This window comes from Indicator indicator, chromosome 26 (genome assembly GCF_027791375.1).
Source record: "Indicator indicator isolate 239-I01 chromosome 26, UM_Iind_1.1, whole genome shotgun sequence".
NCBI lineage: Eukaryota > Metazoa > Chordata > Aves > Piciformes > Indicatoridae > Indicator > Indicator indicator.
In genome coordinates, this window is record NC_072035.1 from 486,218 (window position 1) to 498,491 (window position 12,274).

The window sequence follows — 12,274 nt, forward strand, 5'->3', positions numbered from 1 at the left end:
ATGTGGGAGCGCGCGGCGTTGGCGTGCGCGGCTCTGTGCGCGTGCGCGGGAGCCTGGCCCGGCGGGGCCGTGTGCGTGCGGCGCGTGGCGGGGGCGAGCGGCGCGCTACGTGGCCTTCCTGAGCGGCGGCGGCGGCAGCAGCCCCGGGGCCGGCCCGACCGCTCTGGTGGAGAGCACCTGGGCCGGGCGCGGCCGACTCCGCGCCTGCTGGGCCCGCCGCGACCCGCTCCTGGCTCGCGCCTTCCGCGCCGCCTGCGCACGCCACCCGCCCGCCCCACCCAGTGCCGCGCTGCGGCGGGACCTGGCCATGCTCTGGCGGCGCCGCGCCGCCTGCGCCGATCCCGCGCCGCCGGCAAAGCGCCGCCGGCGGGGCTGGACGCTGCTCGGCACACTGTGGTGCGGACTCGGTGACTCGGCAGGGAACACCAGCGAGCTGGGTACGGGGGCGGCGGGCGGGAGCGCCCCATCCGTCCTCTCGTCAGCCGCCGTCGCTCACCGACGCTGCCCCTGGCAGGTCTCTTCCGTGACCCCGACCGGTGCTGCCGGGAGCACGACCTGTGCTCGACGCAGATCGCGGCGTTGCAGTTCAATTACGGCATCCGCAACTACTGGCTGCACACCGTCTCGCACTGCGACTGCGACGCCAGGTGCGCCGGGGGCCGGACAGGGTTGGGAGTGGTTGCGACCCCCGCGGAGGGGCTTCTGGGCCGCTCACGGCACCCGACTGCCCCGCAGGTTCCGGCGGTGCCTGCTGGCCCTCAACGACACCGTCTCCAACCTCATCGGCATCACCTTCTTCGACCTGTTGGAGGTGCCGTGCTTCGTGCTGGAGGACAGCGAGGAGTGCGTCCAGTGGCACTGGTGGGGAGGGTGAGTGTCCCCGGGCAGGGGTGCCCCTGACTGCTGCTGCAGCCCCGCGCGTGCCCTGCTGGGTGCCCTGCCGGCGGCAAGGGTGCACAGCCGAGCCGTGGCAGGGCTGGGTCGCAGGGCCTCATGGCGCACGGTGTCATCAGGTGTGCGCAGTACGCTGTAGTGCCCCTGGCCAGGATGGTGCAGCAGAGTCAGTACCAGTCCCGCCTGCCTGCGGAGGAGACGGGCAGCCCTGCGGGGCAGCCTCCGGCCAAGGGAAGGAAGGCCTCTAGAGCAGGGCGCAAGCGGCTCCGGCAGGGACCGGAGCAAAGCCCTAGGCTCCGACAGCCACAGAGACCTGTGACAGCCCCGCAGCTGCAGGGCCCACGCACCTTGTCCCCTGCACCCACAGGGGACACGGCCGAGCCTGCAGCCACCGGGCACCCAGCAGCAGGTGTGGGGCTGGAGCCCAGCCCCTCAACAGCAGAGACTGTGTTGGAACAGGACCTCGATGGAGGAAGGCAAGTGCTGGGAGAAGCACAGCCAGGGCCTGGGGGCTGGGCACAGCCTGCCTGCCTGGCCCCCTCCCATGATGGCATCCTCGGATCTGGCTTGGCCACGCAGTGGTGCAGAGCCACCTTGGTACCTGCCATGGAGGGGCACAGGCAGTGGGGTGAGTTGGTGCCCTGTGGGGGCAGAGTGCATGCCACAGCTGGGGTGTCTGGACAGTTCAGCCTGCTGGGGTGCTTCTCAGCCTGCTGGGGTGCCCCTCACCCACCCTGCTGCCCTCAGGCAGAGCCTGCAGGCGCTACAAGCGTCTGGATAAGTGCGAGCACCAGGTCGCTCCTCAGGAGGTGAAGTACCAGCTGCACAACGTGGGCTCCCAGACCTTCTTCCACTGCAACTGCACTCGCCGGTGTGTGTCTGGTTGGGACGGGCAGGGCTTTGTGTCCTGCCCTGTTGCCCATAGCTTGGGGTCAGATGGCACCTAGGGGGATGCCTACTTCCGCTGGGAGCTGCTGAGTGCTGCCACCCTGTGCCTACAGGCTGGCACGGTTCCTGCACAGGGCCAGGGACATTAGTGAGGCAGAGGTGGCCATTCTGGCTGACCGCATCGCCATGGACTGCTTTGACCTGGAGCCACCCACCGGCTGCGGCCTGGGGAAAGGGTCACAGCACAGGTAAGTGCCGGAGGGGCAAGGGAACGTGGCTTGCATGGGGCTTCCCACCATGCATGGGCAGCAAGGCTGGGTGCTGTCCTGCAGGCTTGGCATGAAGCTGGCATTGCAAATATCATCGCCTGTTCTGCTGTGCATGAGCAGGGCTGGGGTAGAGGGCAGTGGATGTCAGTGCTGCAGCTTTACTGATGCTCAGCTTTGCTTCTCTGACAGCTGTGTGGCAGTACCCCGAGCTGTCCCAGTCCCTGCACGGCACCTCCAAAAGATCCTGAGGCACTGGATTCCTCTGCATGGCACCTCCAAGGCCAAGCACCCAGACTGGAAGACACAGCACAGGGGAGGCACCGTCTACGAGCAATGCCTGCAGCTGGCCATGGAGCAGAGGCTGGGTACTTGGCACCAGGGGGTGCCCTGATGATGCCCAAGCAGTGTTGCCTCCTGTGGGGAGGAAGAGGTGCAGTGCTGCAGCCACAAGGCAGAGCTGCTACGTTTCTAGCACTAAGCATGGCTGCTGGCATGACTGCATGGAGCTCAGGGGCGCACAGCTAGAGGGCAGAGGGATAGAGAAGGCTCTTAAGAAGCTGTGGCTGCCATCTACAGGCATCATGGCAAGGGAGAAGGACTAGGAAAGCCCACCAAGCTGTGCCCTGAGGCAGGCAGGCTGGCAGGACCCCCCCCCCCCCTTCCCAGTTCCTTCAATGGGGGAGGGGCCTGAGCAGTGTGGTGTGACTGACCCTCCCTCAGGCAGGGCAGGAAGCAGTGGAAGGAGGGCTGGGGGGGGGTCTTATGCTTGTTCCCAGTACTGTTGTAAATTAGGGGAAGCAGGGTGGGTGGATGTGGTGGAGCAGCTAGGTGAAGGCCTAGGGCTCTGCCCTGGGGAGGGGTCAGTCCCTGTGTGTGGCAGAAGATAAATAAAGGGTGGTTTGAGCATGGAGGATGATGCCAGGACTGAGCCTTCTGCTCCCCTCTGTGTTCACACTGTGGCCCCCGCCCTTGGGCCTGACCTTGCCCCCCTTGCAGTAAGCACAGTGCAGCTGGGGTGGGCAGGAGAATTTATTTTGTCGCTTGCACTACATCCAAGGCTGAGGCACAGTGGTTAACAGGTGGGAGGAGCAAGTTTTGATCTCAGGGGTACCCTGGGGTGATCCTCACTCTATGCCTACCACCAGTGCCACCCTAGCCCTGCCCTGTCCTCCTGTCCCTCCTCAGGTGCAAGGCCAGCACTCCAAACACAACTGAAGGGGTCTTGCAGTCTGAATTGCAGGAGGAGCTCCCCCCACCCTAGACCAGCATTGCCCTCCCTCCCTCCCTCCCCTGTGCCACTTCCCAGCCCACCCAGGGCAGGAGCTCAGGCTGAGGGCAGCCTGGCACACACTAAAGGTGAGTAATCACTGCAATAAATAAAGGGAGAGGGAAGTCTCAGCAGGGAAGTGGCAGAGGAAAGCACAGAGCAAGCATACTAGAGGGGGAGGCAGGGGCCGCCCTCAACGGCCCATGGCACAGCTATGGCTGTCCAGCTCCTGGGGGCTGCTCCCCTCTTTAGGGGTGCTGCTGCTGCTGCAGCCCAGGGGGCTGGTGGGGCTCATCCTCTGGCAAGGGTAGGCCTGGTCGGTGCTGTCTCTGCGGCGGCCCAGGGCCTGGTCGATCATCTCCAGGCGGAGGGTGGGCAGCAGCCCCAGGCTGCGGGGGTCGGCCCTGGCCAGGGGGCTGTCGGCAGAGACCTGCCTGCAGCGGCCCTGCTCCAGCACAGTCTGGTAGCAGGAGCTGCCTTCCTGGCTCTCAGCCGCCCACTCCTTGGCTTTGGGCGCACGGCCCGGTCCCGGCTCCGCGGGGGGCAGGTGGATGGTGGGGATGTCCCCGGCAGGGCCGCGGCGGCGGCTCTGAGGCGAGGGGCTGCGGCTGGTGGCCCTGTCCCGGCTGGACGGACGCAGGATGAGACCCTGGAACTTGGCCAGGCTGGGGCTGCGGCTCCGGTGGCGGTTCATCTTGCCCGGGCTGGGGCTGCGGGACTTGGGGGCCAGCAGGACCAGGGTGCTGTCGTCCTCCTCTTCTGAGCTGCTGCCCGAGCTGTCCGTGGGGCTGCTGCCCTCCTCTGACCTGGGCAGGGAGATCTGTGCCCCTGTGTTAGCACTGCTGCCTTACCCTCACAGGGGGCTGTGGGGCACTGCCAAGCGCCCCCAACCCCAGTACCCTCCCTCAGCCCCTCACCCCTCGGCCATGCTGACCTGGAAGGGCTCAGTCATGCCAGCAATGCTGCTGGAGGTGTTGCTGTAGTACCCGAGGATGTATTCGCCCTTCCCCTTGGGCAGTGCCTCCTCCGAGAACATCACCTGGGGCCCAGAGACAGCTGGTGGGCATCAGGGCTGGGCACAGGGGTACCCCTTCTGCTCAGCTCCCGCCCCAGTGCCAGCACAGTCGCTCTGCCCCAGGCTCAGTACACGCCACTGAGGAGGTGCCCTCTGGCCCTGCTGGACTAACAAGGGGTGGATTGTTTCCCTCTGTCCTGGGGCACAGGTGCCCAGGGGGCACCAGGGCTGGCCCCAGCTCACCTGTGCACACAGCTGCTTCTCCAGGCAGCGCTCCCCCTCCTCACTCCTGGCCCACACGTAGCAGACATAGTCTTTGGGATGCCGAAAGCCTACCTGTGCATGTGCAGGGCAGAAGATCAGCTCTGCTCAGCACCACCCCCATGCCCGGCCTCAGATCTACTCCCTCCTTCCACACCCTCTCCTTGCACAAGGAAATGAAGGGTTGCCTTCCACCCAGCCAGCAGTGCCCCCAAGTGCCAGGCTTTGAAGCTGGTGAAGCCCCCAGAGCAGGAGGAAAGGAGGACTGCTGAATCTGAGCCTCCTGAAGTAGGGACAAATCCTGCTGCTCACTGCCAGGGGAAGGGAAAATGCAGAGCACAAGTCCACGCCATGTATCTGTGTCCACTGGTGGGGGAAGTAACTCAGAAGGGCTCCTGTGATGCCTGTGCAGGGCTCCCCCCTCCCTCCAGCCCCCACAGCCCCCCAAGGCCATACCCGGTAGAGTCCTATCCAGTCCCAGGAGCTCCGGTGGAAGCCAGCAGCCGTCTTGTACCTGACAACTGCTTGTTCAGGCCTGCTCCATTCATCAGCCACGTAAATCTCAACGGGGGGCTTGTCTGCCTTGGAAGCAAACTGTCACAGACACACTGTCAGCCAGGGCATGCCAGACAGAACCACCTCTGCTGCCCAGGGCACCCCCCCTAAGGCCAGACCCTGAGGCATGCAGCCCCAGCACACACCCACGAGCATCTCACCCCTGCCTGCATGCCTAGAGGCCCTGCCTGGTGCTCACCTGCACTGCAAAGAGGGCAGCTACTGGCTTGTGGTCGCTGATGGTGTACTCCATGTGGCTGCAGTAGCAGAGCTGGCTCACTGACAGCACGCTCCGGCTGGGCCGGCGCCCACCCGTGCCAGGCCCCCCACTGGCACCTTTGATCTTCCACAGGATGCGGTCGGTCCAGGCAGGCTTCCTCTTCTTGGCACTGCAGGGCACAGAGGGGCATCTCTTGCCTGGCAGAGGGCAGTGGGCTCCTCCCCAAACTGCCTCCCCCTGGCACTATGGCACACATGGGGAGGGGAGGCAGCTCCTCTCAGCACAGAGCTCAGAGCAGCTGCAGGGACAGACCTGTGCTGGCACCACCATGACATCTGTGCCAGAGCCTGCCACCCCCAGTCCAGCCCATGCCAGGCCCAGCATTTTCTCATCCATCCCACACCAGCATCAGCTCCTGCCTTGGCTCTGAGCCCCACCACTCCTGCACCCCTCCAGCATGACCCTCGTCCCCATGCCCAGCACACACTTGAGCTCTGCTCTCCTACCTGCTGTCATACTTGTTGGTGCCCACATCAAACTTGAAGGTGGGTGGGAAGTTCAGGGGTCCCTCCTGAAACCCACTGAGGACAGGCCAGGTGCTCTTGGCGATGTTCAGCTGTGGGAAAGAGAGCAGCAGGTAGAAGAGCACAATAGCCCCCACGGCCAGACCCCTCTGCAAGCCCCCGAGACTGCTCCCCCCAGCACCCACATCCCTGCCCCATGGCTTTCAGCCCCACACAGCTCTTGGGGCCTGCCCATGCCATGCAAGCAGCAAATCCTCACACCTCATCCAACACCCCCAGCTCTTCCCAGCATGCTGCTAAAGGAGGCACAAGCCCAGCGCCGAGAGACCCTCCTGGGGCTGTGCTGCCCCTCTGTGCCCCACAGCTGCTCAGGCAGATTTGGCAAGGGCCAGAGCGCAGGCAGGGCCCAGCTGAGGCTCAGCCCATGCCCACCTGGTCCTTCTCCCAGAGCTGGCTGAGGATGTGGCTGTCAATGGCATACTTCACGAAGCGGATGTCCAGGCTCTCGATGCGGAAGTTGAGGTCCCCAAACCAGAACACAAGGCTGTGGGGCGTGGGAAGGAGGGTGACAGGTTGGAAGGAGACAGGCAGCACAGCACTCTGCCCTGGTGAGACCTCACCTGCAATATTGCACCCAGTGCTGAGCTCCCCAGCTCAAGAGGGACAGGGATCTGCTGGAGAGAGTCCAAGGGAGGGCTGCAAGGATGCTGAAGGGACTGGAGCAGTGCCTGGGGAGGAGAGGCTGAGAGGGATCTGATCAATGTCTATCAATTTCTGAGGGCTGGGGGGCAAGAGGGAGGGGCCAGGCTCTGCTCACCTGCACCCTGGGATAGGACAAGGGGCAATGGATAGAAACTCTAGCACAGGAGGTTCTACCTCAACAGGAGGAGGAACTTCTTCACTGCAAGGGTTACAGAGCCCTGGAGCAGGCTGCCCAGAAGAGTTGTGGAGTCTCCTTCTCTGGCGACTTTCAGGACCCATCTGGATGTGTTCCTGTGTGACCTGTGCTGGATTCTATGGTCCTGCTCTGGCAGGGGGGTTGGACTGGATGATCTCTGGAGGTCCCTTCCAACCCTAACATGCTGTGAGCATGCAGCCTGCAGTAGAGGTGCTCTTGGGAGCACTGATGCAGGTCAGCACTTCCAAGCCAACAGCCTGGCCAGCTGCCAGCACTGCCAGGATTCCTCAGGTAGGATCAAGCACCATCAACCAAACAGCCCTGACTTTCCTGGGCAGAAATTGAGGATGGAAATTTCCACTGTGAGTCATCTACCAGACACATATCACACAGCCAGGACACTGGGGTGATGCCAGACCCTCGCACCCCACCAGCCCCGAACCCCAACAGCATCAGTATGGCAGAAGGTGCCCAGGGATGTGGCAGAAGTCCCAGCCTTGGAGACATTGAAGATCAGACTCAATGTGACCATGGGCAGCCTGCTGTAGTTGGAGGTGTCCCTGCTGCCTGCAGGGGGTTGGACAAGCTGACCGTGGAAGGTCCCTTCCAACTCGATGCAATCTGTGAAGCTGTAAAGTTGCACCAGGCCTGGAAGTGCCCCAGGGGAAACCAAGGGCTCCTCTTAACACCTACCCCACCTTGCTAGGTGCCCACTGGGCCACAGGACAGCTTTGCAGCTCTGCAGGCAAGACCCCATCTTCAAGCTGTGGTGGGACTGAGAAGGCAGAGCGCAGACCCTATCTGGAAGGGGTGAAGGGTGGGGGCTGGCACTAGCAGCCTGTCACTGGCTGGGGTACGCACTCATGGTCCAGGATGCCGTTGGCCATGCGGCCCTCGAACTGCTGCATGTGCAGAATGGTGGCAAAGTCCTCCTTGCGCTGCTCAGCCTTCTCCAGGTGTGCTGGCAGGTGGCAGTTCAGGAAGCAGACCATGTGCCCGAAGATGGAGAGCCGAACGCTCACCCCACCCTTGTTGCCCTGCACCGAGAGGATCCCATCACTCCCTGGGCAAGCCAGCCCCACCCTCCCTGTGCCAGCCTCCCCCCTAGGGCCACCACTCACCCAGTAGCCCCCTAGCCCCGTCCTGGTGCAGTCTGTCTGTATGTCCTGCAGGAAGGGCAGGTGGTAGTACTTGGCAAATACCAGGAGGATCACACCCTGCATCCGCACCGTGCTGACCTGCCGTGGAAGCAGGGCATGAGGGAAGATGATAGCCTCAGCAGAACCCAGAGCTGGAGGCACAGCTTCCCCCACCCCCATCCTCTGCATGCCCCCCTCCCATCCTGCAGCTGACCACCAGCACCTTTAGTTCCTGAACAGTGACAGCTGGAAAGTGCAGCAATGCCAGGTGTGGTAGTTTTAGGGTGAACCTGGCCTGGGACCCACAGGCTGCTGCCAGGAGCACAGACTCATTCCCACATTCACCCCTTCACCCTGGTGCAATGCAGCAGGCAAGAAAAGACCCCAGAGCACCACAGGGGATGCCTAAGGCACAGGAAAGGGAGTAGGGTGGCACAGGGTGGCACACTGATGACATGCCCTCAGATCAGCCCCCAGTTGCTGCTTGGATGGCTGCAGCCTCTGTGTCCCACTGCATCTCCTTCCTTCACTCCCTGCAGCCCAACTTTCCCTGCCCAGGGTCCAGCTGCCTTTCGGCAGAGAGGGCACACCAGCTGCCCAGCCTCTCTGAGAGCTCCTTACCAGGACAAAATGGAAGGGGCTCAGCACATCCATGAAGAGCTCACTCCACTGATCTGTGAAGAGGGCATCCTTCAAGCGCTTGTTTATCTTAGAGTTCACCTCTTGCAGCCTGGGAACAGAGGGACACATCCCTCAGTCACAGCAGGAAGCTGTCTGTGCCCCAGCTGGCAAGAGCTCCTTGAGAAAGGTGTCAAAGCACAGTGCTGGAGAGCAGCTGGAAGGAGGACCTTGGGTTTCGAGCACAAACCAGCGCATCCTTGCTCCAGCGATGCTGGGCCCTGTGCTAGCAGGAGGCACAAGTGGCCCTGAAGGCCACAGGGCCTTAAGCCCATCTTAAAGCAGGAGCAGTTCAGCTGGACAGCACAGGGCTGGACAGCAGTTCAAAGCCTATTTCTGGGTGCAAGAAGGGCTTAGGGGGACATTTCAGCTGCATTGGGCTCTACAGAGAAGCTAAGTCTCACCAGTACTTCAGCACAGGAAGTCCAAATGAATATTTAGCCACCAAGCTCAGAGCAACAGCAAAGAGAAGGTTAATAGAGTTCCTCATGGCTCAGCAATTAGTAAAGAGAGGGAAGAACATCCGCAGAGAATGGCAGAATCAGGAAACTTCTTGCCCAAAAATATCAAATACTCAGGGCACAAAGACGTGGGTCAGAAGAAGGACGAAGCCAGGACAAAGCCAGGCAGAGACACCCTGGAAGTGGGGAGCAGCAGGACACCCTGCCCTGGCCAGGACAAAGTTCCTCCCTTGCTGTCAGCTACACCACAGCCCCCAGGCAGCTCCAGCCCAACTGTCTGCAAAGCCGAGGAGAGCAGGAGGCTGACTCCACCAAAGCATGGCAGCTCTGCCCCTCTCAGCCTTATTCCACTCTCTCCCTGCAGTGAGGATCACCAGGGGTCTTCCTGGATGCCTCCTGGCTACAGACCCAGCTCCTTCACCTCACCCCCAGGGGCAGAAGGGATTCTCACACCCTCAGTAAAGGCAGCACCTCCCTGGGCTCAGCAGGAACCCGCAGACACCACAGCAGAGCCTGAGGGACCAGCCTGCCCCACAGCCTCATTCAGCCACACGGGCACGGCGCCGCCTCGCCAGCCGCTGAGTACTGCCAGGGGCACGGAGCCAATCCAGCTGTGAGACAACAGCAGATCTGTGCCCTTGAGGCCTGCATACCATGGGCAAAAGCTGAGACAGGGAAAATACTCCCAGAGGACTTCCCGAGGCAAGCTAAATGCCTCTATAGACCTGACCCCAGCACTGCACAGGCTCTCAGAATGAGCTGGGCTCCCCAAGGCACAGTGCTGTACAGCACAGCCAGCCTGGGGCTCTTGGAGGGGTCAAGGCTGCCCAGGGTTCCAGGGTCTCAGCTCCTCTCAGCACCCCCATTTTACTCCATCACCATCATGATATTTGATGGTTTGTAACACACAACCCTCCCTGCTCACCTCGCCCCAGGGAGGCCAGGACTGCTGCTCTTCCGTTCCCTGCTCCCCCTAGGGTTATGGGGATCCCCCCAAAGAGGGAGATTGCAGGGCAGGGGAGGGGGCCCCTGCACCTCCCCCTCTTACCCAATGGCGATCATGTCTGCATCGTTTGTCTCGCCCGTGTTGAGGTGCAGCAGGGATGTGACATCGTTCGGGGGCATGGCTGTGCCCACGTTCCAGGTGACCACGGTGATGCTTGGGAGGACAAAGGAAGAACAAGCTAAGCCCTGGGGCTTAGAGCTGGTTCCTTGTGTCTCCCCCACCCCCATTCAGCTTCTAACTCCACTAAGGAAGCTCTCTGCCTACAACAGAAGTGGCCACAGCTGAAGCTCAGCCAGGGCATTTACACCAGGCCCTTAAGTCCCCTTGGAGGGAAACAGATCCTTGCCCCTAAACTCCCCCAGGGTCTGCACCTTACCTTGGCACACGGCAAACCCTGCTGCAAGCCACGCCCTGGTGAAATTCCAAACGCGAGCACAAAGAGCCCACATTTCCATCACCACCGACTGGCACAGCCAGGCTGGCACGGCAGGCAGCCTTGCGAGACAAGACGTCCCTGGAGAATCGCTTCCCTTCCCCAGGAATCCATCACCCTCTAAGCTCCTTCTCAGCGCCCCCAGCCTGCCCCAGCGCACGGCCAGCCCCCACGGCAGGGCAGAGCCTGTGAGGGCAGCGCTGCGCGCCCGGCAGCAGTGTCCTTCACCGGCGCCAAACCATCAGCAGCCACAACATATTAGTGCCGCTACGCAGCATGCACCAGCCGCCCGCGGGCGCTTTCGGCAGCGCCGGGACAAGGCTCGTTCACGGGGGACACATTTCAACACAAGGGAGGGCAATGCCACAGCATTTCCAGACTTGCTCCGCAGCCCGTGCCGCCCCACGCTGTATAAACAGCGGGCACTGGGCATCGGGCATTCTCTCCCGCGAACGCTGGCTGCACCCACAGCGGGCACCGGGCATCCCCTCCCGTCAGCGAACAGTCTGTCCGTGGCCCCTAACCAGAGATCTCCTCCAGCTGAACCAAGACCCACAGTAGGAGCCATGGGGCAACTCCAGCCCCCAGGAGGTTTCGTTCGCTGCTTCGTACATAGCAAGGGCAGCTTCTGCCCGGCATGGGTCTCCCTGCGCTCCCCTCGCGGTGACACCTGCTCACCGGAACGAGTTGTCCTCCGGGCCCCTTCCCGAGCCGCCGAGCAGCGCATCGCAGGAGTCACTGGAGCTTGGCAGGCCGAGAGACTTTCCGAAGAAGGAGAGCTCGTCCGGCTCCGGTTTGGAAAGGGCTGCAGGTTTGGCCAGGCTCGCCCGCCCGCCGGCGATGAACTCGCTGGAGATGGCTTTGGGCAGTCCGGCGGCGCGGGGCGAGGAGCTCGCCCAGGCCGAGATGTGGTCGCTCGACTCCGCCTTGGGGAGCATCTCCCTCCGCTCGGCGGGCGGCGGCTTGCCAGGGGCGTCATGCTCCAGGGGACTGAGCTCGGTGAAGGCGGGTCGGCTCGGCGCTGGGCCGAGCGCTACGGGGGACGGCATAGCGGGGCGAGCTGCGGGGGCGCCCGGGCTGGGGGGCAGCAGGGCCGGCAGCGCGAAGGGGTGGTGCCCGCCGGTCCCCTCGGGCTGGACCCGGCTGGCGTCCAGCGGCAGGGACTGGGCAGCCTTGCCCGAGGCCCGCTCCTCTGACCCGCCGCGCGGCGCGCCGCCGGGCCGCGGGCACGCATAGAGAAAGGGGTCGCAGGCGGCGTCCGGCCGGGAGCTCCTACGGACGCCCGAGACGCCGCCACCCCCGAGGAAAGGCGCCGCCGGGGTCCCGCCGCCCGGCTGCGGCCGGGCCGAGCCCCCGGAGCCGAAGGACACCGGCCGCGCGGGAGAGGCGGCGGCCGCGGGACCCCACGGAAGGCCGGGCCGAGGCCCCGCCGCGGCGGCCGAGCCCTGGTCCGCGCTGCCGCGCCGGGCCAGCTCCATCGGCGGCAGCTCCGAGCGACCGGCGCCGGGCCCGGCCCGGCCCGCGCCCCCCCACACCGGCTCACCTTGTGGTTCTGCCCCCCCCGTGACGTCAGCACCCGCCCCCCACCTGCGCGGCGCCTTAAAGGCGCAGGAGGCGCGAGCGCCGCCGCGCCCCGCTCCTCGCGCACCTGCCACCGCCCCGCCCACGCCCCGCCCCTGCGCGTGCACACCTGCCTTGCACGCGCGCTGCTCTTCGTGCACATCTGCTCTGCTCAGCTGCCCTTGTTCGTGCGCATCTGTCCCGCA

The 12,274-nt window shown here is 63.8% G+C and overlaps 2 protein-coding genes across 2 annotated transcripts; one reads left to right on the forward strand and one right to left on the reverse strand.

Moving 5' to 3' along the window:
- PLA2G3 (phospholipase A2 group III) lies at nt 1-2,442 on the forward strand. Its single transcript, XM_054392893.1, is given in 8 exon segments — nt 1-104; nt 106-437; nt 515-647; nt 736-870; nt 1,014-1,303; nt 1,642-1,765; nt 1,896-2,030; nt 2,241-2,442. Coding segments are annotated over 8 exon segments (1,455 nt in total).
- A 1,069-nt stretch (nt 2,443-3,511) lies between these two features.
- INPP5J (inositol polyphosphate-5-phosphatase J) lies at nt 3,512-11,986 on the reverse strand. The gene is made up of 12 exons (XM_054392895.1): nt 11,187-11,986; nt 10,118-10,228; nt 8,552-8,660; nt 7,913-8,029; nt 7,653-7,828; nt 6,326-6,437; nt 5,876-5,985; nt 5,349-5,538; nt 5,051-5,188; nt 4,577-4,669; nt 4,253-4,357; nt 3,512-4,138 (listed from the first exon to the last, which is right to left on the reverse strand). Exons 1-12 carry the CDS (start codon nt 11,984-11,986, stop codon nt 3,512-3,514), a joined length of 2,688 nt encoding a protein of 895 aa, XP_054248870.1.
- Between the last annotated feature and the right edge of the window lie 288 nt (nt 11,987-12,274).

Bases quoted from the DNA above. Each gene is read 5' to 3' on its own strand.
- INPP5J (XM_054392895.1), bottom strand. From the start codon at position 11,986: ATGGAGCTGGCCCGGCGCGGCAGCGCGGACCAGGGCTCGGCCGCCGCG. The intron at 7,829-7,912 runs GTGAGTGGTGGC...CTCTCGGTGCAG, and splicing joins CGGGGCTAGGGGGCTACTGG to GGCAACAAGGGTGGGGTGAG. The intron at 6,438-7,652 runs GTGCGTACCCCA...CACGCCCCACAG, and splicing joins AACGGCATCCTGGACCATGA to CCTTGTGTTCTGGTTTGGGG.